The 22,393-nt window shown below is 43.6% G+C and overlaps 2 protein-coding genes across 7 annotated transcripts in view; both read left to right on the forward strand.

Moving 5' to 3' along the window:
- Nucleotides 1-1,008: 1,008 nt before the first annotated feature.
- rbm42 (RNA binding motif protein 42) lies at nt 1,009-11,962 on the forward strand. 2 transcript variants are annotated; one of them, XM_042105954.1, is made up of 11 exons: nt 1,009-1,132; nt 1,458-1,530; nt 1,999-2,134; nt 4,753-4,819; nt 7,688-7,753; nt 7,884-8,074; nt 8,457-8,642; nt 8,860-9,036; nt 9,901-10,018; nt 10,379-10,573; nt 11,168-11,962. In XM_042105954.1, the coding sequence occupies exons 1-11, from the start codon at nt 1,123-1,125 to the stop codon at nt 11,278-11,280; spliced, it is 1,332 nt and encodes a 443-aa protein (XP_041961888.1). In that variant the 5' UTR covers nt 1,009-1,122; the 3' UTR covers nt 11,281-11,962. The 2 variants fall into 2 exon arrangements, with proteins under 2 accessions (XP_041961888.1, XP_041961890.1); XM_042105956.1 differs by having other exon boundaries at nt 1,078-1,238; nt 11,168-11,961.
- Nucleotides 11,963-12,363: 401 nt separating this feature from the next.
- The window catches only part of arhgap33 (Rho GTPase activating protein 33), a 48,840-nt gene continuing 38,810 nt past the window's right edge, over nt 12,364-22,393 (forward strand). For 4 of the 5 annotated variants that reach the window (XM_042105949.1, XM_042105953.1, XM_042105950.1 and 1 more), the window contains exon 1: nt 12,684-13,866. Coding sequence is in view for 2 of the 5 variants with exons in the window: in XM_042105952.1 (XP_041961886.1) it covers nt 13,861-13,866 (6 nt within the window). In the remaining 3 variants the exon portion in view is untranslated. Of the gene's footprint in view, nt 12,424-12,683; nt 13,867-22,393 lie in introns of those variants that run through there. The other variant, XM_042105948.1, reaches the window with a different exon arrangement.

The raw sequence follows: 22,393 nt of genomic DNA on the forward strand, positions 1-22,393 counted from the left end.
TCTTAAATGTGCTGCAGTCAGATGGGTGTCCTAAAGACATAACTAGATTTTGAGCATCTATTACCAGTGTTGAATGAGCAGTTTTTGCAGTGATCACTACTGGACATTCCACATTGCTAGACAGCACTTGAGTGAGGATAGACTTATTTCCACTTCACAAATAACCATCGCTATCTGCAATAGCTATAGTACAGGGACATTAATCAGTTCATAGCTGAGGATTTGTCCTAGGTCCACTTCCCTTTCAGCATCATATGCGGTAATGATGCACTGGAGAATGTTTCTTTTTGTAGCACTATAAAGGATATCTTGTCTAAATTTTTTGCAAATAATGCAATCTCCATAGCACTCTTCAGCAACCCTCAAACATGCACACTCTTCCATTTTTTTGCATGGCTGGAATTTAAATGATAGGAAAGAGCACCAGTGAGATGTTTTAACTAGGCAAGCACAGTCGCCTTTACAGTAAAAAAAAAAAATACAGTGTAAATCCTCTGTAAAGACTAACAACCGTACTTACTGTAAGTACTGTACGTACTTTTTACAAAAAAATGAGCAGTCACCTACTATTCTATCAATTTATTATCAAGGAATCTATTTGGCTTCTAAACGTCATACTGAATTTTAGCTATTATTTCAATTTATATTTTAATTTTAGCTTATTTTCATTTGCTACTTGAGGGTCATTGGGGTAATTCCTGTCCTGTCCTACAACATATCTGATACATAAAGAGTATATTAATGCCTTATTTTTTGCAATTCCTATGATATCTGATGGCAAAACCAAAAAGTATGTGAATTATGCTAATTAGCAAGCTTAAAACTCAAAATTGAGCTTGGTAAACAAAATATTTGAATTCAGCACCCTCAAATTGTGTGAAATAGCCCCTTTACTGACTTTTCCTCAAATTGGCCAACAGGACTTTTTCTGAACATTTGTTAGCTATCTGCTCTCCCTCTAATGTGACACGACAGACAAACAGACAGACGTTCCTGTCATAGATAGATGTGCTGTGTGCTTTAGACAATAGGTGGCGGTAGTGTTCTCCTGAAGCCGTAGTGGGGGGAAATGCAGAGGAAGTCGAGGTCCTACACTGACGACATCAAGAGGCGACGAAGGCAATGGATGATGGTTTGTCTTGGTGGTTCATTCCCTTGTAGTTACCCAGTAATCATATAGCCAAAATAAGTGATAGTACATACCAAGATCTTTATTGTTGTAAACGTCAGCATCGTTGGTAAGTGTTCTATACTTTCAGACAGATACCAAATACCCCAAATGTTTAATTTGGCTCTTTTAAGTCATCGAAATAGCAGCTGTAGCATTAGCTGGTTTTCCGCTCTAAAGTCATGTGTCTCATTATTTGACTAAGTTATCCAAAGTTAATCTATACATGGTTAATAATGCGGCGATTAATCTATAAATGCTTTATAATGCGGAGATTTTATTTTTCTAGGAATTACTTTTTGCACAATGGCGCTGAAGTCGGGGGAAGAGCGCCTGAAGGAGATGGAGGCGGAAATGGCGCTGTGAGTGGTTAAAAATCTAACTAACTTTTGCCTAATCTGCCAGTTATGTAGTGGCTAGTAACCCGGCTTTGTGTTTCATTGCTTGTTGCTGCGTCATCTGACGATATGCTGCATGATGATGCAGAAAGACGAAATATAAAATTACACTGATTGATAATGACGGTGTTCCAATTCGCATACTCATGCACTAATATGAGTGCACAAGTGCATTGCACAGCCAATGTCTATGGATGGACTTAATCTCCTCATGAAAATCTAATCTGAATTGAATTGAAGAATATAATTTACTTTGGATTGGACAATGCAGCATTCCTGTAAAAACATTGAAATTGTCAAGCAATTACAATAGACACATGTCAAAGTTCACGTGCAGACAAATAGCCCTCTTGGATAACCCCAACTATGCACTTCCATCTCTGTCTTATCGCAACATAATGTGTGTGTTCTGGTGTGACTGTGGTGTGGCAGGTTCGAGCAGGAGGTATTGGGAGGCCCAGTTGCTGTGACTGCTGGAGCTCCTACGGTAGTTGAGATGCCTGTCGCCCTTGCTGTACCAGCTATGCCAATGATCAGACCTATCATTGGTACAAACACCTACCAACGGGTAAGCACTCAAAAAGGTGCCAGGTACAGACAGGTGTTGGATCCCCTACCCCTAACCCGAAACGGTTTAAAGGCAGTCAGCGGTCGTATGTGATTTCAAGGCTATAACATTTTTGTCACATTCAGCAATCATCTCCTTGAGACCGCTAGCTGCCTATTCTAGTAGTACACTGTAAAAACGGTCTCTGTAAGCAGCCCAGGCTCCAAAAACTTGAAAAAAGAAAAGTGGAGGCAAAATAAAAACAAAATCCTGCATGAATTTTCTCTTGGAATACTGAAAAGGGGTGAGCTACCTGTGCGGCTGCTAATGACACAAACATAAACAAACACATATAAACAAATACAAGTCACAGACACGACTTCCTAGTCAATTATTGACTGTACCTTTAAGGCATGATTGAAGCAAATACATTCCTATGATTGTTAGTGAAGTTTTGAGAACTGCAAAGTAAGGCTGGGTGATATTACCTGAAATGAATGTCATAATACTTTCATTGTGATGATGCATTCATGATCCTTTCTGTCAATTTGTCAAATTCAAAGTTATTGCCTAAATGTTTGTCTTTGGGTTAATGCCTGTCTGTGGCATATATTGTATTATATGAGAATACTGAGAATCGTCATGGCATTTTTCATTTCTTGTGTGAGTGTGTGTGTTCAAAACTATGTAAAGAGTTCATATTTAAACTTTTTTCTATTATGGTAAGAAGTATCAGTAGTCAGTGAATTGCCGAGCTTTGCTAGCCTGGAAGCCAGCCAAACTTAGCCCCGGCCACAACATTTGAGGTCGGGAAGTTGGGTCTGGACTTGCTCCACTCCGTTGTGGAGCAACTATGCCCAAACCAGAGCTGTTCGCACCAATCAAATTGGGCGTTGTACGATGATAGACAAGGCACTGCTGCTCATCTGTCCATCACGTCATCTGAGCACACTTCGGTTGGTTTTGTTTGCAACAAAAACACTGACGCTAGACAGATGGCTTCTAAGACCCTGTTTACATGTAGGAAAAACACATATTTCCATGTGGTTTGGGCTTTCAATTACAAGAAAACGGAGGTTTGATCACTGAAAACTCCGGTCAAAGTGGATATGTGGGAACACTGGTTTCACTTTTGCATGTAATCAAGGGAAAACACTTTTTTGCATTGTGACCTATTTTATATAGTCTATTATTGTGACCTGTTGTTCCCTTGTTTGTTTAAAAATCTCTGATTGGCCACCTGTTTACTCGAGGGGTTTGCTACATCCTTCCCCAGCTGTTTTTAGCATCGGTGGTGAACAGAATTATTTTAAAAAACAAAGAAGGGGAAACAATTTTTCAGAATAGCCTACCCTGCTACGTGTTTCGTGGTCTTAGATTTTGCTATGGGGTGTTGTACAAAATCAGAGGCGGACAGAATACACAGCTTTATTACTTGAGTAAAAGTACAGATACCCTTTGCTCAATTTTACTCAAGTACAAGTAAAAGTACAACAGTCAGGTGCCTACTTAAGTAAAAGTACTGAAGTACTTGTTTTTAAAAGTACTTGAGTATCAAGAGTACAAGAGTAGCCTACATTTTCGAAATATTGCATACTACTGCCACAGTGCTTACATTTATGTACATAAACGTCCTACATGGAGTTATGAAAAATGTTAATACCTTGGAGAAGGTAAAAGGAATTGAAAGTAAAATCAAGTCATTTTCATCTTTTTACCATGTTGCCAGGGATGGGCAGTATTTCTAATACATGTATTTAAAATACGTATTTCAAATACAAAATACTATTTTGTAATTGAAACACTTGAAGCGAAAACTATCATTAACTTGTTCAGAAAGTTGAAATAGTCTGGCGAGGTGGGGCCACAGGTTGGCACATTCCCGGGATGGACCTGCTGCGTCTTCATCCATTGTTTCGTCCATGGTTTCGTCTCTTATCTAAATCTGACCATGGAGTTGACTTTCGCGGAAAGCTGAAGGTGATTGCTGATAGGCTGTCCCAATCAGTGGCGCCTGCACAATCCAATCACGTTTGAGAGGGAAACAACAAATTGAGGGTTTCTGAGAATTTTCTTTTTTTTTTAGAAGAAGAAGAAGTATCTGGTACTCACGGTTATGGATAGAAATGTAGTGGAGTAAAGAGTACAATATTTGCCTGTCAAATGTACTTGAGTAAAGTCATGAGTACTCCCCAAAAATGATACTCGAGTAAAGTACAGATCCCTCAAAATTGTACTCAAGTACTGTACTCAAATAAATGTACTGTTACTGTCCGGCTCTGTACAAAATATTGATAGCGCAATAACTTTAAAAAAACGACCAGGAAACAATGTTAAGGCATTTATTGAGAAGAAGGATGGTTCGGGTGTTAGGCTATTTCATTGCTCTAATTGGTTAGGGCTATCCAATTGGGTGCAGATGCATTTCTCCTCCTGTATCGTTGAAGCACATCCCATAATCACGTCCCAATGGAGCAGTATCAGACTCAAATTCTGACTAGAATTGAGTATGACTATGTTAGGCTACAGCTCTGCCTTTGAAAGCTGCTGGTTGTTGAATGGCATTGAATGTTGAATTTGGAAACAAATTGACATAAAGTGTTGACAATCCTTCTGTTTTTAAATGTTGTCTTGTTTAGGTACAGCAGAGCTTGGAGGCACGGGCGGCCACTTTAGTTGGACCTCCCCCTACCTTTGTTGGTCCAGGTAACTCCACCATTTCTCAGCCTTGAATGAATGACACACCACTGAAATGTTAGTTATGCACTGAAGACTGAGGAAGAACGACAGGGCTTAAAAGGTCATATTAAGGGTTGGGTATACTTCTGTGCACCCTAGGCATACTCAATTTTCTGGTCATGAATAACCCTGTTTTTTGCATGTGAATTTAGTTTTCCAGACGCTACTAGAGGGAGTTTGAATTGTCTCCTTATATAGTTTGAATATACTCCTTGATAAGCAGTTTTATTGATGTAAGATTAAGGGTGTTTTCACACTTGCACCCTTTCAGCCTTTTAAACAAACTCGATCAATGACTCTTGATTTTTTTTCACACTCATTGTGCATATGTAAACACTTTAAACAAACTCAAACTCCTCTAAATGGAAATGTGCCGTTACCACCTCACTAGATCACACTCTGCACGGTTTGCTTTGAAGTGAACACAAAGCGCCCCAGGTTCACTTTCACGTTTGCATGGTAGCCTAATTTATCTTCCTTGGCTTGCCATTGCCTAGTCAAGTCAAGTCAAGTCAACTTTATTTCTATAGCTCATTTAAAAACAACTGAGTTGAACCAAAGTGCTTACAAACAAACATAAAACAATGACAATGGTACAACAACAATATAACATGGGGGGGGAAATAAATAAATAATTGAAATAATACACAAATTGGTCAAAAATAAAATAAAGAATAAAGAGTGTGTGTGTGGGGGGGGGGGGGGGGTTATTAAGGTTGATTAAAAGCTTGGGAGAAAATGAAAGTCTTTAAGTTAGACTTAAAGCAGTCAATGGTTGGAGAGGACTTAATATGTACAGGTAGACTATTCCAGAGTTGGGGGGCAACAACACAGAAGGCTCTATCACCCTTAGTCTTAAGGCGTGTTTTGGGGATATAGAGAAGATTCTGAGATGAAGACCTAAGTGATCTTGGAGTGCTGTAAGGAATTAGTAGGTCACCTATGTAACTAGGTGCCAAACCACTGAGGGCTTTGAAGACAAAAAGTAAAATTTTAAACTTAACTCTGTGCTCCACAGGTAACCAGTGCAGCTTAGCCAACACAGGAGTTATATGCTCACGTTTCTTAGAGCCACTTAATAATCTAGCTGCTGCATTTTGAACTAGCTGAAGTCTGTTGAGAGTGGAGTGGGTCAGGCCTGCATATAATGAATTACAATAATCTAGTCTAGATGTTATGAAAGCATGTATAAGAGTTTCAAGATCGGAGAAGGACAAAAAGGGCTTCAGTTTTGCAATGGTTCTTAACTGGAAAAAGCTGCCTTTGACCACACTTTATTTGCTTATTAAAATTTAAAGAGGAGTCAAAGAAAACCCCAAGATTCTTTACTTCACTGTGGCAGTTTGCAGAGAGAGGTCCTAGTGCATTTTTCAAGATAGAAACATCACTTGGAGGGCCAAAAATAATTATATCAGTTTTACTTTCGTTCAGTTGAAGAAAATTTCTTGCCATCCAGCATTTGATGTCACTGAGACAGTTAAAAATATTCTCCAAAGAACAAATGCCATTAGTGTTAACAGGCAGGTAAAACTGAGTGTCATCTGCATAGCAGTGATACTGAATGTTATACTTTTTAAAAATTGAGCCAAGGGGTAGCATATAAAGAGAGAATAAAAGAGGGCCCAAAATGGAACCCTGAGGAACACCACACTTTATAAGGGCAGAGGAAGAGGAGAAATTGCCTAAACTAACTGAAAATGATCTATCACTAAGATAAGAAGAGAACCATTGCAGAACAGAACCCTGGAGACCAACTTCATCCTCCAAGCGTTTTAATAGGATCAAGTCAAGTCAAGTCGGCTTTTATTGTCAATTTCTTTACATGCACTGGTCATACAAAGAATTGAAATTTCGTTTCTTACTTTCCCATGCAGACATAGACATGCTTTAAATACAGACATAGACATACTATGGACATAGCCATAGACAATAAACATTAAATTAAAGTGCAAGACTGAAATATAGAACATGTATGTATCAAAATAGAAATATAGGACATATATTAAAAAAAAATAGAGGTAGTTGTGTTGTATATTTCTATAGTCTTAACAGTTACATGAAGTAACTGGGGGAGGGGGGGTTTGGTAGACAGGATCCTAGTTTCCTAGGTTCCTGGTTGGCTGGTGGGTGGGGGGGGCTGTCAGTGATGGGAGAGTGGGTAGAGTGTTCAGCATCCTGATTGCTTGGTGGATGAAGCTACTTGCCAGTCTGGTGGTGCGGGAGCGGAGGCTCCTGTACCGCTTTCCAGAGGGCAGGAGGCTGAACAGTTCGTGTGCAGGATGTTATGGTCAATGGTGTCAAATGAACGAAAGAGAAGGCATGTTGTTTACTATACAAAACTATTATCATTAGGCCTATAACCAACATGATAGTCATGAATATCTTTTCTTCCAAGCTATTGATCACTGACAATGTAGAAATCAGCAAACTTTGGATTACATTGCTCACTATCTCTCATGATCTGTATCTTTTATCTCTCTGTCAAACTCTTCTTGTATGTGGCAAACATACAAGGGAAGCCGTAGCACAGTTAACAGGCTGCTGTTCAGTTGTAATTTTGTATGTGAGCTATGAACTACAGGTTGTTGGACATAGCAACAGTAAACAGTTGGGACGTGCTTACCACTCTGAATTAGAAAGTGTGATTGGCTGACGTGCTGACTGACAGAAAATCTGACTGAAAATCTGAGTTGTGCAAACATGTTTCAGTGGTAGTATAGTTGAAGTATCTTTATTTGTCTTGTAGGAAATTTGTCTTGTGCATTTTACCCATTTACCCATATTACTTCAGCTTTACTAGACTTAGGTTCATTGTCTTTGCCTCCACTTCCGCAGTGCCTCCAGTCAGACCTCCCCCTATGATGAGGCCTACTTTTGTACCACACATCCTGCAGAGACCAGGTAACAGTGGTGCTGGTTTGCGAAGGACCTGCGCATGCTTTATTCATGTTTTTGGTTATTTCATGTATTTTTTTTTTTTTGTAAGCAGTTTTCGCCAGTGAATGTGCAAATACCCCAAACTGTATTTCAGGTCACCGAATGCCAATGATGCGTGGACCCCCACCTCAGGGCATGATGGCTCCGCCGCTGCCCCGGCCCCCTCCCCCTCCCCCCATGATGCTGGCCCCTCCCATGGCTGGCCCCCCTCAGCACTCCATGGGGCCCATGGGTCCAATGCGGCCCCCAATGGAACCCATGAACTCCATGACCTCAATGCCTCCTGTAAGTATCAGCTAGAAGTCTTATATCTAGACAGATTCTAATGTTTTGGGTTGGGAATACAGTGGATGTACAGGATGCTGAAGCCTAGTTTATGCTTGTGTCCACTCCATGCAGTAACTAGACCGTTGCCTCTATGCCGCCATGAACCTTTTTCAGTTCTGCATCGCCTGTGTCTGCGTAGCTCACCACTAAAACGTTTTTTTCTTGGTTTTTTTCTTGCTTAGAAAAGGCAAGAAATCAAGTTATCAAGGAAGACACAGTGTATTCCAATAACATAGTTGGTGTGCTAGGGCACCTGTATGTGCAGCCTCAACTTTAAATGAATCAGCTTAATGATTTTACCATCCCAAATGAACAGCATTTTGACTCTGAAATGGCACAGGGAAGACCTGGTCTTCTTCCCCAGCAGGTCGGGGGAATGGCTCCCATGGTGTCCCCACCTCCACGGCCAGTGACTCAGCCGCCACCCAAAGCGACCCCCAGCGTGATCCAGGCCGCACCCACAGTCTATTCCGCGCCTCCCACATCTAAGCGGCAGGACCTCCGAGCGCAACGGCAGGCACGCATGGTGAGTAGCGATGCCATCCCACCCACCCATGCTCAACACCCTTACTTTGCTTTGATTGACGGTCGGTCATTGATTGATATTCTTGTGAAAGCAAAGCAATCACCAAAACAGCATGTTAAAAAAAACAGTAGCTGAAACCATTCAAATAGATAACCATTCTCTCTCTCTCTCTCTCTCTCTCTCTCTCTCTCTCTCTCTCTCTCTCTCTCTCTCTCAGGAGGAGCTGGCTGCGTCGGTAGCGGAGCAGCAGGCGGCGGCGGTGGCGGCGGGGCTGCTGGAGGCTAAGAAGGAGGCGGCGGCAGCAGCGGCAGCAGCAGCAGCGGCGGCGGCAGCCGCCACAGACGACAGCGTGATCGGGCCGAGCATGCCAGAGCCAGAACCGGTCCAGACAGAGGTACGAGGTGTTTCCCAGGTCCCTCTCCTCTCAGGCCCCCTTCTGTGTGTCCGTCCAATTGCTCTATTTCGCTCTGACTGCAACCCTATTGCAGTCTTTGACTGATATTTCAGTGGCTCATGGACCAGATTTTCTGAACTGCATTCCATTCCACAGGGTTCCATAGCCCTCCTCTCTCTACTGTTTATGCTCTCTCTATTTAGTAAGGGATAATGGCCGCCGAGGTTATACGGAATTAATGGACGAGGACGAGGGGCAAAGAACTCCCTGACGCGCATTGGAGGGGAGTTGCCTCCGCCCGAGTCCATTAATTCTGTATAACAGGACACACCTCGAAGGCCGTTATCCCGCTTATCACCCGGTTGCCACTGTAAAGCAAAGGAAACACGCGGTTCCGTTTAAAAAGAAGCTCACTAGTTCAGCTTGTTGTACAACTTTCGTTGAGCAGCAGGGATAGAATGGACAGTTAGCTTGTTTACAGTTGATTCCATTGTTGCGAAGCCTGCCTCCAGGCTCAACCGTCGTCCTACTATCGTTGTTATAGTTACCATTCATAAGCATTGATATGGAACGGCGATTAAACTTTTTTTACCAGATCTACTTCATAGGTGTCCCGTTATTCAGAATTAAAAGCCACCCCGCCAGCCAATCAGAAAAGAGTATTTCTTCTCTCTGGGTGATAAATGATGGTATGGTCTCAATCTTATTTTGTAGTTGAAATGAGGACTGGCCTACACTTGTACTGCCCCCTCCCCCTTAAAAATGATCTATAAACACATGTCAAAATGCTTTGTGGTTTGTTTGCCTGTTTACATTGCACTCCCAAATGGACCTGTTCAGTGACTGGGTTTGTTGTGTATTCAGCCAGCAGAAGGGAATGCGGAGGAGAAGAAGAAAGGAAAACAGGAGAAGGTGAAGAAATGTATTCGAACAGCAGCAGGCACATCCTGGGAAGATCAGAGTCTACTAGAATGGGAATCAGGTACTCCATTTGCACTGAATATTCAGTAACAAGTTACAACAAGTTGTTGTAGTAGTTATTGTTAATTAAGGTCTCCTCTCAAAAGGAATATTTATAGTTACCTTAGGTCCCCTCTGTGTTGTAGCTGTATTCTTCATTTTGTAAGTCGCTTTGGCTGAAAGCATCTGCTAAATTAACAAACTTAAATATAAAGTGTTGTACACAATGCTAATGGTATAAAACAGCCGGCAGAGCATTAGTGTCTGACCGCACCACTGCGAGAGTCAGAGGCAGTCAAGCGTAATTTGAGGTGTACGATTGCCTCACTCACCATTTCCTATCATCTGCTAGTTTTGACCTCCTCCCTGACCCTGCTTTCAGATGACTTCCGGATATTTTGTGGTGACCTTGGTAACGAGGTGAACGATGACATCCTGGCACGAGCCTTCAGCCGCTACCCGTCTTTCCTGAAGGCGAAAGTGGTCCGGGACAAACGCACGGGCAAAACAAAGGGCTACGGCTTCGTCAGCTTCAAGGACCCCAACGACTATGTGCGCGCTATGAGGGAGATGAATGGTGAGGATGTCCGCCTTTTGATGTCTATAAGAACACAGAAGCATGTCTGCTGTGTATAATAGTCCTATCTGATAGAAAGTGTCTTGTGCAGCGCTGGTTGTCGCCACTGGCAAACTTAGGCCTATGAAAGTCTAATGGACTGCCCAGTGTGTTTAAAAGTGACTGCTTGGAACACTTGCTGATGTGCTTCCCAAAGTTATATATAATAATATAAGTGTATGTAATTCCAGACGTTTTGGGTGAGCTATACCAATGAGCGATGAAGCTTTTATTTTAAGGTGTAATTGTTACATGCTACAATGCTATTGCTGGAGCATCAAAAGCAGTGCAGTAGTAGGCTTTAAATACAGGTAGATGACCGTAACCAGCTTTGTCTAAACAACTTTCAAAGGCCTCAGGTGTATGTTCAGGAGTAGCATTAGAACAGCAACCCCAAATTGTTGCCCTCATTACAAGACAGAAGAGCAGTCTCCTTAAAATTCTTTAAAATCTTTTGTATTTTAGGATGCAATTTTTTACTGGCTTTCTTCTTTTCATCAAAGTATTGTTGCATGATGTCAATGTCATTGTATTGCTTTTTTGTTTGTTTCAAAGGAAAGTATGTAGGTAGCAGGCCGATCAAGCTACGCAAGAGCATGTGGAAAGACAGAAACATGGAAGTGGTGCGGAAAAAACAGAAGGAGAAGAAAAAACTTGGACTCAGATGAAGACATTACATCTTATTTGTATGGGTGTGTGTGTGTTTGTTCTTGTGCGCGCGTATGAGTGTGTGTGTGTTCAGTTGTGTATACAGGACATCACCTAAGCCCACAAAGAGGATCCATGCGTGGCAAGAACCCTTCTCCACATGGAGAAGTAGTGTGTGTTGGAACACCTCTGCTCTTCCAAGCAGCATGATGGATTAGAAATGTAGTGCTGTCTGGAAGACCTGACTCTGTATGGGCCATGTCCTTTTCTCCCAGGCCCCCCTCCCCCCCGCTTTTTTTTTTTTTTTTTTTAAATGACCCTGGTCTGTGAATTGCATAATCTAGAATGCTCTCATTGTTAGTATAGAATTGTTTTTGTTTTGGAATTAGATTGTTCTAGATTGGCAGCTTCTTAGTACTGATGACAGACTGTCTTAGTACTGATGGGTGTTCTGATACTGATCAGGTTTTTAATGTCATCTTAAGAAGCTATGTGAAATCAGTTGTTGAGAAAGGGTTAATGTGAGTTTGTTCTGTACAGGGGGTATTCAAATGGCATGGTTTAGTGACACCTGGGTAAGTTAACTCTAAGTAAGTGATAAACCACCTACAACAAGAGCCCTATGGCATTGTTTTGTGTAATGTAAGAACCATCCAACATTTCAAATAAAACCCTGAAATGGCTTTACCTGGGCATGTCTTTTGATGATTAGCAGTTTTGGTAGTATTGGTTTAGGAAATCACCACTAGGTGGTGCAGGTGGCCTATTGTGTTCAGAGCCATTGTGTCCTTCAAGAGACCTGCAGGCCGACTTCAGCCAGCAATGTATGTAGGCCTTTTTGATTGGGAGCTGTTATGTCTGGTTTATGGGCCTGTATCTTTGAGATATCACTAGCTATTTCACTTATGAATGTGTTCTACATTACATAACGAGTAAAACAGTTGTCTAATTGACAGCTGTAATATTGTGTTTGAGAAGACATTCCTCAGATTAGAATATTCTCATTTCCTTGTTTCCGTGGAAATACGCACATCCCCGTCAACCCGGTCTGACATGCATTCTGCACAATAACTTCTTCTTTTGTCTGATAAAACTCCCACTTCTTTAAATGAGTCCCCATGTGTAACCCACTTGGACATAGGACATGCAGAGACGAGGCACGGGTACGTTGCCTTGATTCTTATTATTTCATCCCTGGTAAAGGCCGAATGTTTAACAGTCTATGTAGGCCTTCAATTTTATGGAATAATCTGTGCACACGATGGACCAAATTAACTGGCTAATTTGGAAAATATGCTATGCATTCAACTCGTGAGTTCTAATTCCATACACATATGGAAATAAATTGATAAATTATCTGTTACAGTTACATCTAGAGTTGAGGTAGCCTTCCCTAATAATATTATACATTCTGAATGGCTTTCTTAAAATGTAGGTTATCTTGTACTTAGTCTAGCCGCAATTGTCGGTCATCATGAATGCAGCGCGAAAGCATTTTCAGGGTTAGGGTGGGCTTGCTTTCGTGTGATATACAAAGATCCTGTGACAGATCGCGACATGTTAAACCGTATTATGGATTAGGGGGATGTCTAGGAAAGTAATAGGATGATGAGCGGCGAATAAAATACGAACATCAACACTCTAATGTGATGTATGGTGAGAATACAAACCTAACTCACGTAGCCATTAAAGCAGGTTGAAAGACACTATTTCGCAAAACCTTACTTTCTTTGTGGCGGTGCCGTCTTATGTATGGTGACTCCTTTGAAAAAGCGCAACCTTAACCCACGTCTCCGTGCATCCCCATGTTTTTTATACCTTTTGTCCAGTGGGGGCACCTCAATGGGTGCGTTCATGTTAAAATAGGGGAGCTGTATTAGAGAAGTAGGAACAGTATTAGTAGCCATAGTCTATCCGTTGTCGTAGAATCATCACCACTGTTGAGGGTGAATATATTAGGTGACGAACTAGAGAATTCAAATGACAGACACGATTTTATTAGGTCTTTGTGGCCCTCGCATTGCTTTTGTTTCCCCACGCTACGCGTTGGTTATGGCGAAAGCGCCCAGAGTATTCTCTTTTAAACAGGGACGAGGCTGAGGACTGGTTTGTTGAGGGTGGCTAATCTGAGGGCTGCACATGGCGTGTAGACACATCACGATGGAAACGATGAACACCTATGATGGATTACATTTATTTGAATATATGTTATAGCGCTTAATTGCAGAGTATACACGTTAGCCATATGTTAGAGAGGGTATGTAAGCCGATGAATGGGAACGTGTTGTTAACCTAACAACTGAACAAGCCACCCCCTTTCTTTAGCTGCGTCCCTCCTCCTCGCTGCTTCTGTTCAAGGGGTAGTCAGCAGAGCGATCCCCTTGTTTCAGAGTTGTCTGATAGATAATTGTCACACTGATTTCTACCATAATTGGAACATTTACAATGTGAGAACAACTGCCAAAGATTCAAGTGGGCAAACTAAAACACACGACCAAGGAGTCGTCGAGAATAATTATTCAGAAAAACTCGGAACTGGGAGAGATTTGAAGACGGAGTTCTCCAAACCCCAGTCTCATCCCTCGAACCTGGATATCGGAATGGTGGTGAGTCGTGTGGCTTAATCGCTACCATGAGCTACTTCTTTACCATGAAATCCCTTTCATTGCTGCTACATATTCATTAACGTTGTGCATAGTTCTGTCTCTTTTAACCCACTCTCATTGAGGCAATAAAGATGACTAATGTTAGTTTGGACTCTGGTAGTTGACTAGCTAACGGTATCGCTAGTGTTGTTGCCAAGCACAGTTTTACATGTAGTTCTAGCTACGTTATCATTAGGCTTGGATAGCCAACCGTGCCTTCCCAGATGCTGATGTCCCTTGTTGCCATGAGCTACACGGACACAGCGCTGGTCAGTGACCTGCCCTGGTATTGAGATTGAAATATTACTCGAACGAACGCACTTCTACAGATCTAAACAATGTAGTTGTCTCGAGTAACGTTAACGATGGAATAAACCATTAAGTTTGGGAGCAAACCTCATGTACACCGTGCCCCTCCCTTCACGCGCGAAAGGCGTTGTTGTCCACGATGATCAGGGATTCATTGGTGAGGTGAGCCACTCATCCTTGACGTTGAACGCGAATATACGCGCAACTTTGCTGCACTTATACATCTGGCATAAATCAGTTTTTATTTGACGTCGTTGGCTGTTGCAGTCATGTACTCATGTGTCCCAGCCGTTACGGTCATTGTTTGCCTAACGCGCCTTAGGTCATTCATGAGAGGTGTGTTGACGGTAAGGCTATCCTGTTGCAATAAAGGCTCAACAAAATGATCTCACTCGGGGGGGGGTTGTCCCATCTTTCTCCGTAAAGGTGAACGGTCATGGTTATGAGCTGTCTTGTTTTCTTGGTATTGTGATTAGTCATGCTTCCACTGATACCATACCTCATGCTCACCTGCTTAACTTTGGTGCCTGAGGTGCAGAGCAGTCAGTAAAGACAAATACTGAGTCAGTCAGGGTTTCACACTGCACCCTGTGACAACATCTGCCATCTTAGAGGGTGAACTAAAGTCTGGCCTTGAAATGATCGTTTACGAAGGACCTCAACACATTGGGCCTTTAAAAAGATTTTATCACGCATACCCTCATAACAGACCTGTGTTTTGCAAGCAAATCAAAAAGGTCTTTTTCCTTGTAATAAGATGTCTTTATTATAATATTAAGACATTTTATATGGGGTGGTTTCAGCATAACTTACTGTCAGTACCAGTTAGTGTTCAGCAACAAGCAGCCAGTACCAGGGAGTATTCGCCATAATGTGAGTTTTCCAAACAGGTCACTCCCTCTATCATTAAATCTAACAACAATTCTTGCCCTAGCGTGCTTTTGGAAAATTGAACACATGTCACAAGCAGCACACTCTCTCCTCTTCCCCCATTGACTTGTGGTCAGTCTAATTCTGGCTCCAGCTGGTGTGACTTAGCATTGCCAAGCTTCTTAAGGATGAGACGCCCTGTCATGGCACCAGCAAGTGGCTGACTGAGGTGTTTCATTACAAACGCAGCATCATTGCACTGTGTTTGTGTGTGTGTGTGTATGTAGGCAGGCTTGAGCAGGCTTATGCAGGTGCATGTGTGTATAGCACACTTGGGCACAAATTATCATGCCTGTTATTTTCAACATCTGTGCTAGGCCTATGTATATTTTGCCATCAGTAGTGAGGTTGTACTCGACTTTGACTGTATACCTAATTTCCCCTGTTCCTTTTGGCAGACATGTTGAAAGAAAATCAATATTCAACTGACGTGAATTTAGAGTAATGAGTCTCTTAATTTGTGTAATACCTCTGACTGGGTGGGCTAAGTGATGTCGCTTTGTGCACCTCATTCCTCAAACATGTTTACTCAACAGTTTAGTCATTACTGATTACCAGCATCAGTTAATTTCAGTAGACCATCAGCCTTAAGTTATAAATAGTCTATTTGCATCTGAGAGGACCCCATAGTTGTGCTGGTTGGTACAACTCTCATTATTGCACTTGTTAGGGACAGGTTCCAGCTGTGGCCTTAGGTATGGAGCCCGTCCTCATAGGATTAGAGACCATTTTTAATGAGGAGTGGGGGGAACTAACGGTTATAACGTCCTCTTGACTGAACACTGAATGCACAGACACACACACACTTGACTGAAACACACAGACAGAGATAGCCTATTCATTCACACACACACACACACACACACACGCACACAGATAGCGTAGGCACTGTAGGCTACTTGCAAACCACATCACAGGAAGCCTGCTGTTTGTGTCAGGTCCAACTCTGCCTGTTACGCAATCTCCTCCTCTTCATGCTCAGCTGTCTCCTGCTTCGAATATAATTATGTAAATATGGCATATAAAACAGAAAGGTGGAGGGAGAGGAGAATAAAGAGGAGAGAGGCAGGCTGATGGTATCAAGAAAGAAGAGATGATAGGAAGCACGGATGGATGAAAGCGTAGGGCGGAGAGAGAGAAAAAAAGAAAAGAGAGAGACAGACAGACAGAGTGAGAGAGAGAACGCTTGTGGCCACTGGACAGATCCGGCCCGTCAGGTTTCATCTGCTCATTTCCCCACTTCCTGTTTACCCTTCCCTGATCCTGTGAGGTGATAGGATGGCACAAGCCCGTCTCCATAGGGCACGGTGTCAAACCTCACCAAGGGCAGTCAGGGAGGCAAACGGAAGCTTTGGCCACGTGAAGAGTGGATAGGTTTGTATGTGTCCAGGGTAAAGCATAGCATGAGCAGCATTGAAAGTTTAATAGCAATTAAGGAATCTTGAAAGCAAATGAAATAGTTTAATTGTTTAAAGCAGACTTGTATTTAATGATATGTCCTACGCTACAATTTTTGTTTAATGGTGTAGCTTTGTTATATAATTCCCATAAGAGGTGAACCCTTATTGGTCTTAATTACTGTAATGTCACCAAGAAGTGGGGACTGGTGCTTTTATTGGCATAACTGACATGAAATGTAAGAGAGTTAACAAAGGTCTAACGAGTGCAAACATTGGAATCCATCAGTTGAACAGTCAAACACATCAGGCCATTTCTGAAGAAGTGAAATTAATGTTAGGAGCACACACACCCTTATATGCACACCTTCAAACACAGGCAGACACACTGAGTTTATCACTCATTTCCTTCCTCTGTCTAGATTTGGAACATGAAACTATTGCGTAGCCTATTACAGTGTGCAGGAGGATTATTTTAGCCTATTCACTGCTGCAGCGAGAGATACAGTATTCTGTACGAAGACCTTGAATTTGCTAGTGTTAGAAACAAACTGGTAGAGAACATTCTCAGCAAACTGGTAGAGAGCATTCTCTTGGCAGTGGTCAGTCCGTCATGGCGGAGAGTGCCTTGCATCATGTTGTGTGCTTGTGATTGGGCCAGGAAATGGATCTACACTAAAACATTTTCATCCCAGCAGGTGCCTACATCACTAGACAGAATGAGTGGAGCACAGAGTTGGAAGCAAAGAGTTGGAAGCAAAGAGTTGCTTTGTATTTCACTTTGTCAGAGCTTCAAGCCAATAGGACCTCTCAGGATACAGTGGCATGTTTGAGAATCTTCAGCTCACAACCAAATGCCAGCTGTTCTTATAAAATCATTCCTACGTGTCTGCAGGCAAACATAGCTTGTCAATCCTGGAGATTTTTTATGATGCACTCTCTGAGTTCACCCCAAACATGAATCAAGCATTTCTTCATGCTAGTGGCAAAGTGCTTTGGCAATCCCAGCAATTCTTTTATGTACTTCCCTTTGGCATTTCTTCACATGAATGATTGGATGTTTTTCCTCTCTTAAGATGTTATTACACAAATTATAACTATGCCTTCCTCTTTGACGTCCCCACAATGAGCTGTTCTTATATGCAGGGCAGGCTAGGTCCCCACTCTGAACTTAATCTGGACGCTGCATGTCAACCTAACTGTAGAGTTGCAGCATCATCTCGAGCCGCTGAAACCACAGCGGGATGATTCATGCCGCTGGTATGTGCGGAAGTGGAGTCACAGTCAGCTGACCCCGAAATGTCTCTCAGATCGTGCAGTTTGACTGACTGAGTGGCCCCGAGTCCACAAACTGAGTTACCCAGGCAGGCTGAGTGGTAATCAGAGGCTGGGCCAAGTCAGCAAAAGGCAACTGGGGTTGGGGGGGGGGGTAGCGTTAGCGTAGCACAAATTCAGCTGCAGGGCTGGGCTTCACTGCCCTCAGGCTAAAGTACTCCATTGTGCTTCATGGATATGACCCCATCAGTATTAATTATTGTATTCTACGATAAGTTTGAAGGTTGCAAGTTAATGTTATTAATCTCATAGTCGAAGAGGCAGTTTGGTTGAAAATGGTGGAAAATGATGAGTGGACAACCTGTAGAAGAACCAGATTTAAAGACACTGAAGGCAGCGAAGATTGACCTAATGGACATCTTGGGTAGGGTTGGGCTGATTTTTTTTTAATTATTATTATTATTATTTTGTTCGACCAAGGCCAGAGACATTTTAGGGAAAGTGTCCATGTCTTGACCAGCTGGTCGACTGCCCCTTTTCCCAGACTAAGCTGTGCCCCTGTGGCCCCCCTGGCGGCTTTGGCCCCGAGGCGATGGCCAGCCCCAAGTGCTGCAGGGACAGATTTAGGGAAAAGGGCTCCGTCCTCACGCTCCATCACCCCTCATCATCTCTTCCCTTCACAGCCAGCCAACGGCCAGCGAGCGCCACACCCTCCTGTCTCCTCTATCTCTTGCTCTCTCTCTTTGTCCGTCTTTCTCTGATTCCCTCACTCTCTGACTCTCTCCCTGACAGTGACAGACCATTTTGGTCTGTCCTTGGCTCTCTCTTTCTCTCACCACTCTTGATTGCTTCTCCTCTTCTATTTCTGCTTCTGTCCCTGTCGGTCTCTCCCATCGCTCCCGTGTCCTCTTTTCAAGCATGAGCCCTTGCTTCTCTTCCTCCCTTGTCTTTCTGTGTCTTATCAGCATTTGCAGCCTCTCTCTTTCTCAAACATATAGAATAAGCTACCTTCTGTCCTCCTCTTGTGGCTACACACAGGCACACACCAGTCCTTTTCTTCTGATGTTTCTGTGTAACGTCTCAGCTTGTTTTATCCAGCACTAACAAGATCCTGAAGTGAGTGTTAGAAGCTAGCCTTACTCTTTCCCCTTTTCTCCTTCCTGATATGCCTCCTTTATTTTTTGTCCTTCAACCTGTCTCTCATTTCCCTGGTTTGCATGACTGTGCACAGTGCCGATGTTGTGCGTCATGATTCATATCCTGCCAGCTAACACTAACACGTAGCCTAAGCCACTGATGGGAACAGGCATGCCCTGCCACACTGCACCATTGCCCCACTCTTCCATCACAGAGTCTGGCCTGTAGCATTAGCATCCATCTCCAGTCAGCTCAGTGGCTCCCACCCCATATACAGTACATTATGTCCTTATATGGGTGTTGTTTGGTTTCTACTCTTCTGAATAGCTTTACTACCAAGTGTATGTCTTCCCATCATTCTTTACTTTCAGTGAGTGAAGGAGGAAAATAGACCACCTTTAGCACCGAGGGCCTATAGAAGAGCCTGCTTTGATCCCCTGCCCAGAATGCTCCATAGTACCAACACAAATGCCCAGTTGGCACCCCTTGGAAACGCGCGCAAACACACTTTCGCCCTCCGCTAACTCTCAATGCACGTTTTCGTCTCTGCAAACCTGTGCCTTCTGCCAAGTCTCTTATTTTCATCTCAAATCTCTCTTTTCTTTTGGAGTCTTTTCTTTCTCTCTGTAGTGCTTCACTCCTATTCCTATCTACTTTCTTTCTCTCTCTCTTTCTCTCAGTCTTTCTCTCTCTCTCTCCCTCTGTGTCTTGCCTGCAGATGGGTTGAGAGGATGGTGTTTAGTATGCTGTGTGTGACTACCCCTTTCCTGTTGCTCCAAAGAAAGGGGACTGAGCACTCCAGCCGGGATGTGGGGGGTGCCAGCCTAGTTTCCAAGAGACTCTCCAGGAATGCTCATGATAAAATTGACCTTGCTCTCATACACAATCCTGAACCACCACCCGCAACACCACCACCAGTATGCGACCTCCGCCCGGCTCTTTCCCATGCTAGACTCTGGCCCGCGGGGCTGAAGCTGGGGGGGGGTTATTGGGAGGGTGAAGGGCTGTTGCATCATGGGAGATGTTGCATGCCGCACTAGCCTGAAGAAACACACAGAGCAGGGGCCAAGAGCGGGAAAGCAGGAAGCTGCACGACTATGAAAGAGTTTCTTTTGGAGGGTTGGGGGTTGGATGGGGTTTTCAGTTGGGGGTTTGTGTGGAGAGGGTGGGTGTTTGGATGGGTTGGAGGGAGGGAGGGACGGCGTTTGGAGGGGAAGGAGGGGGGGGCCTATAGGAGGCAAGAGCATTTGGAAGCCATGGCTGAATGGGAAGGCCAAGGCCTGTTTTGTTCTCTGAAAGGTCGGAGGGCAGGAGGGGGGCTCCCAAACGACACACACAAGAAAAAAAGCACAGGGATGCCTTGGAAGGAGGGGCAGTTGAAGGAAAGGAACCCCCCCCCCCCCTCCCATTAGGGTTCAGAGACAGAGATTGCTGAATAACAAGGAACGGCCACATACCATCAGCCCTGAGCTCTGAAGCTCATGTTGTTCCTCTTCTCTCTCCACTTTTCTTGTGCTAATGATTTCCCAATGATGATGTATAGGCTCTTTGCTCCAGTAACAAGCGATCTGGACATTTTGGCACATTCACCAGGGCTGCAGTGTTTGGTATGTGAATAAGACCCTCTGAATAAGAGGACTTTTTCAGGGGCTGTCAACAACTCAAACCCGTTAATGTACGTAAGCACCTCTACCTCACTACCCACCCAGCTACACAGGACTGGCAAACTTGTCCTCCTCATCGTTTATGAGGTGATATATATTTTCCCCTCTTCAAACTCTGATGAGACCGTCGGGCCACTAGTGGTTGAGCCACTAATGGTTTACACACACACACACACACACACACACACCATTCCCATCAAGGGACTGCCTCTTTCCCATCATTATTCCCTCCCTCATCTCCTAGAAGAAAGACAGGGGTAGAGGGAGAGCTGATGTCCATTATACCGTCCTAAGAGAGGGATGGAGTGAGTGAGAGAGTAGCCTTTGAACCCATTCTTCACCCTCAGAGAGAGAGAGAGAGAGCGAGAGAGAGAAACAGCTGTAAGAGAAAGGGGAAGAATGGAGGAGGGACTGTGTTCTTTCCTGTATGCACCCAAAGGCAGAAGAGAGAGGAGTCCGCAGCGCATCTTTAACAGTCTTACCTCAGTACCTGGTTAACTTTGTAAATGCTAACTCATTTCTAGTCTTTATTTAGGGGGCTTTCCTACTCCTTATTTGTGATGGGTAGCAGCCTAGACAAGAATTGAGTGGACAAGAGATGGAGAATAGAACTGAGAAATGACCCGGGCCCTAGTCTGTATGGACATGCCAACCTGTATGAGCGTTTGGACACCACCTCTGCCATGGCACCGCGGCTCCCTCCCCAGAAATGTTCTACTTCTCGGAAAGTTCAAGAAGAGCGCATCCCAAAAAAAGTTAATGGAACAGTTCCTTATTAACCAGCCCACTAGGCTACCCTTTGTATGAGAACGTTATATGGTGTGAAGACTAGGAGGAGCAAGACTCCTCACCCCCTGCATGGTCTCTAGTGGCGGGTTAGTAAAGACAATGGACAATGCACAGCCCCTGTCTTCTGCTTGAGTGAGCTGACTGCCAGGCCATTGTCTGGTTTTGAGGTCAGATAATGAACACCTGCTGAGAGAGAAAGACGCGGAGAGAGGCTGAAGGAGAGAAAGAAGAAAAAACAAAAACAATAAGCATAGCATGATGGACTTTGAGGATTTGTATTTTGAGCGATTGACAGGAGTGAGTGGACAGTGAGTGGATTTAGTGTTAGAGGGTGATGCGCTAGGGGTAGCCATTGTGTGTGTGTGTGTGTGTGTGTGTGTGTGTGTGTGTGTGTGTGTGTTCCAAACCACTAGAGTACACCTACTAAGCTGACCATGGCATTTGTTTTTTCGGTCTGAATGTGTGTGGGTTTGTGTGGGAAGAAGAGTAATTGCCTGTGGCAGAGGATGGAGGCATGGAAGAGTTGGCTGCAGTATTACTGGGCCTTGACTTCCCTCCTCTCTGCCGATTTGACAAGGCAAATGCAGTTACTGACTTGACATCAGGGATGGACAAAAAGAGATAATGATTGTGTGTGTGCCAGTGTAGTGTAGTGAATGTACTGTACTGTATGTGTGTGTGGCTGTGCATTTGTGACCCACTTTTTGCTGTATACCTACAGGCATCGCGCCACTGACTAGAGTGTCACACACACAGGAACACAAGCTCACAGTAGTCGTAGTTCGCTGTCGGCAGAATGGCAGGCGCACGTTGTCCTCTGTCGATAACCTTAAATGGCTCCTCAGACCCTTCTGCGTTGACTGAAGAATACATGATTGGTTTCCTCTGTGCATATTTATATAAGAGATACGCACGCACGCACACACACACACACACACACACACACCCACAGTGCACAGAGTCGTGGTTCCTGCTTACTGCAACAGC

Source organism: Alosa sapidissima, chromosome 10 (genome assembly GCF_018492685.1).
Source record: "Alosa sapidissima isolate fAloSap1 chromosome 10, fAloSap1.pri, whole genome shotgun sequence".
Classification (NCBI taxonomy): domain Eukaryota; kingdom Metazoa; phylum Chordata; class Actinopteri; order Clupeiformes; family Clupeidae; genus Alosa; species Alosa sapidissima.

What these genes read in the sequence shown, in the direction of transcription:
- rbm42 (XM_042105954.1), top strand. An exon ending in ACACATCCTGCAGAGACCAG is followed by an intron (nt 7,754 to 7,883) that starts GTAACAGTGGTG and finishes ACTGTATTTCAG; the next exon opens with GTCACCGAATGCCAATGATG. An exon ending in CCATGACCTCAATGCCTCCT is followed by an intron (nt 8,075 to 8,456) that starts GTAAGTATCAGC and finishes GAAATGGCACAG; the next exon opens with GGAAGACCTGGTCTTCTTCC.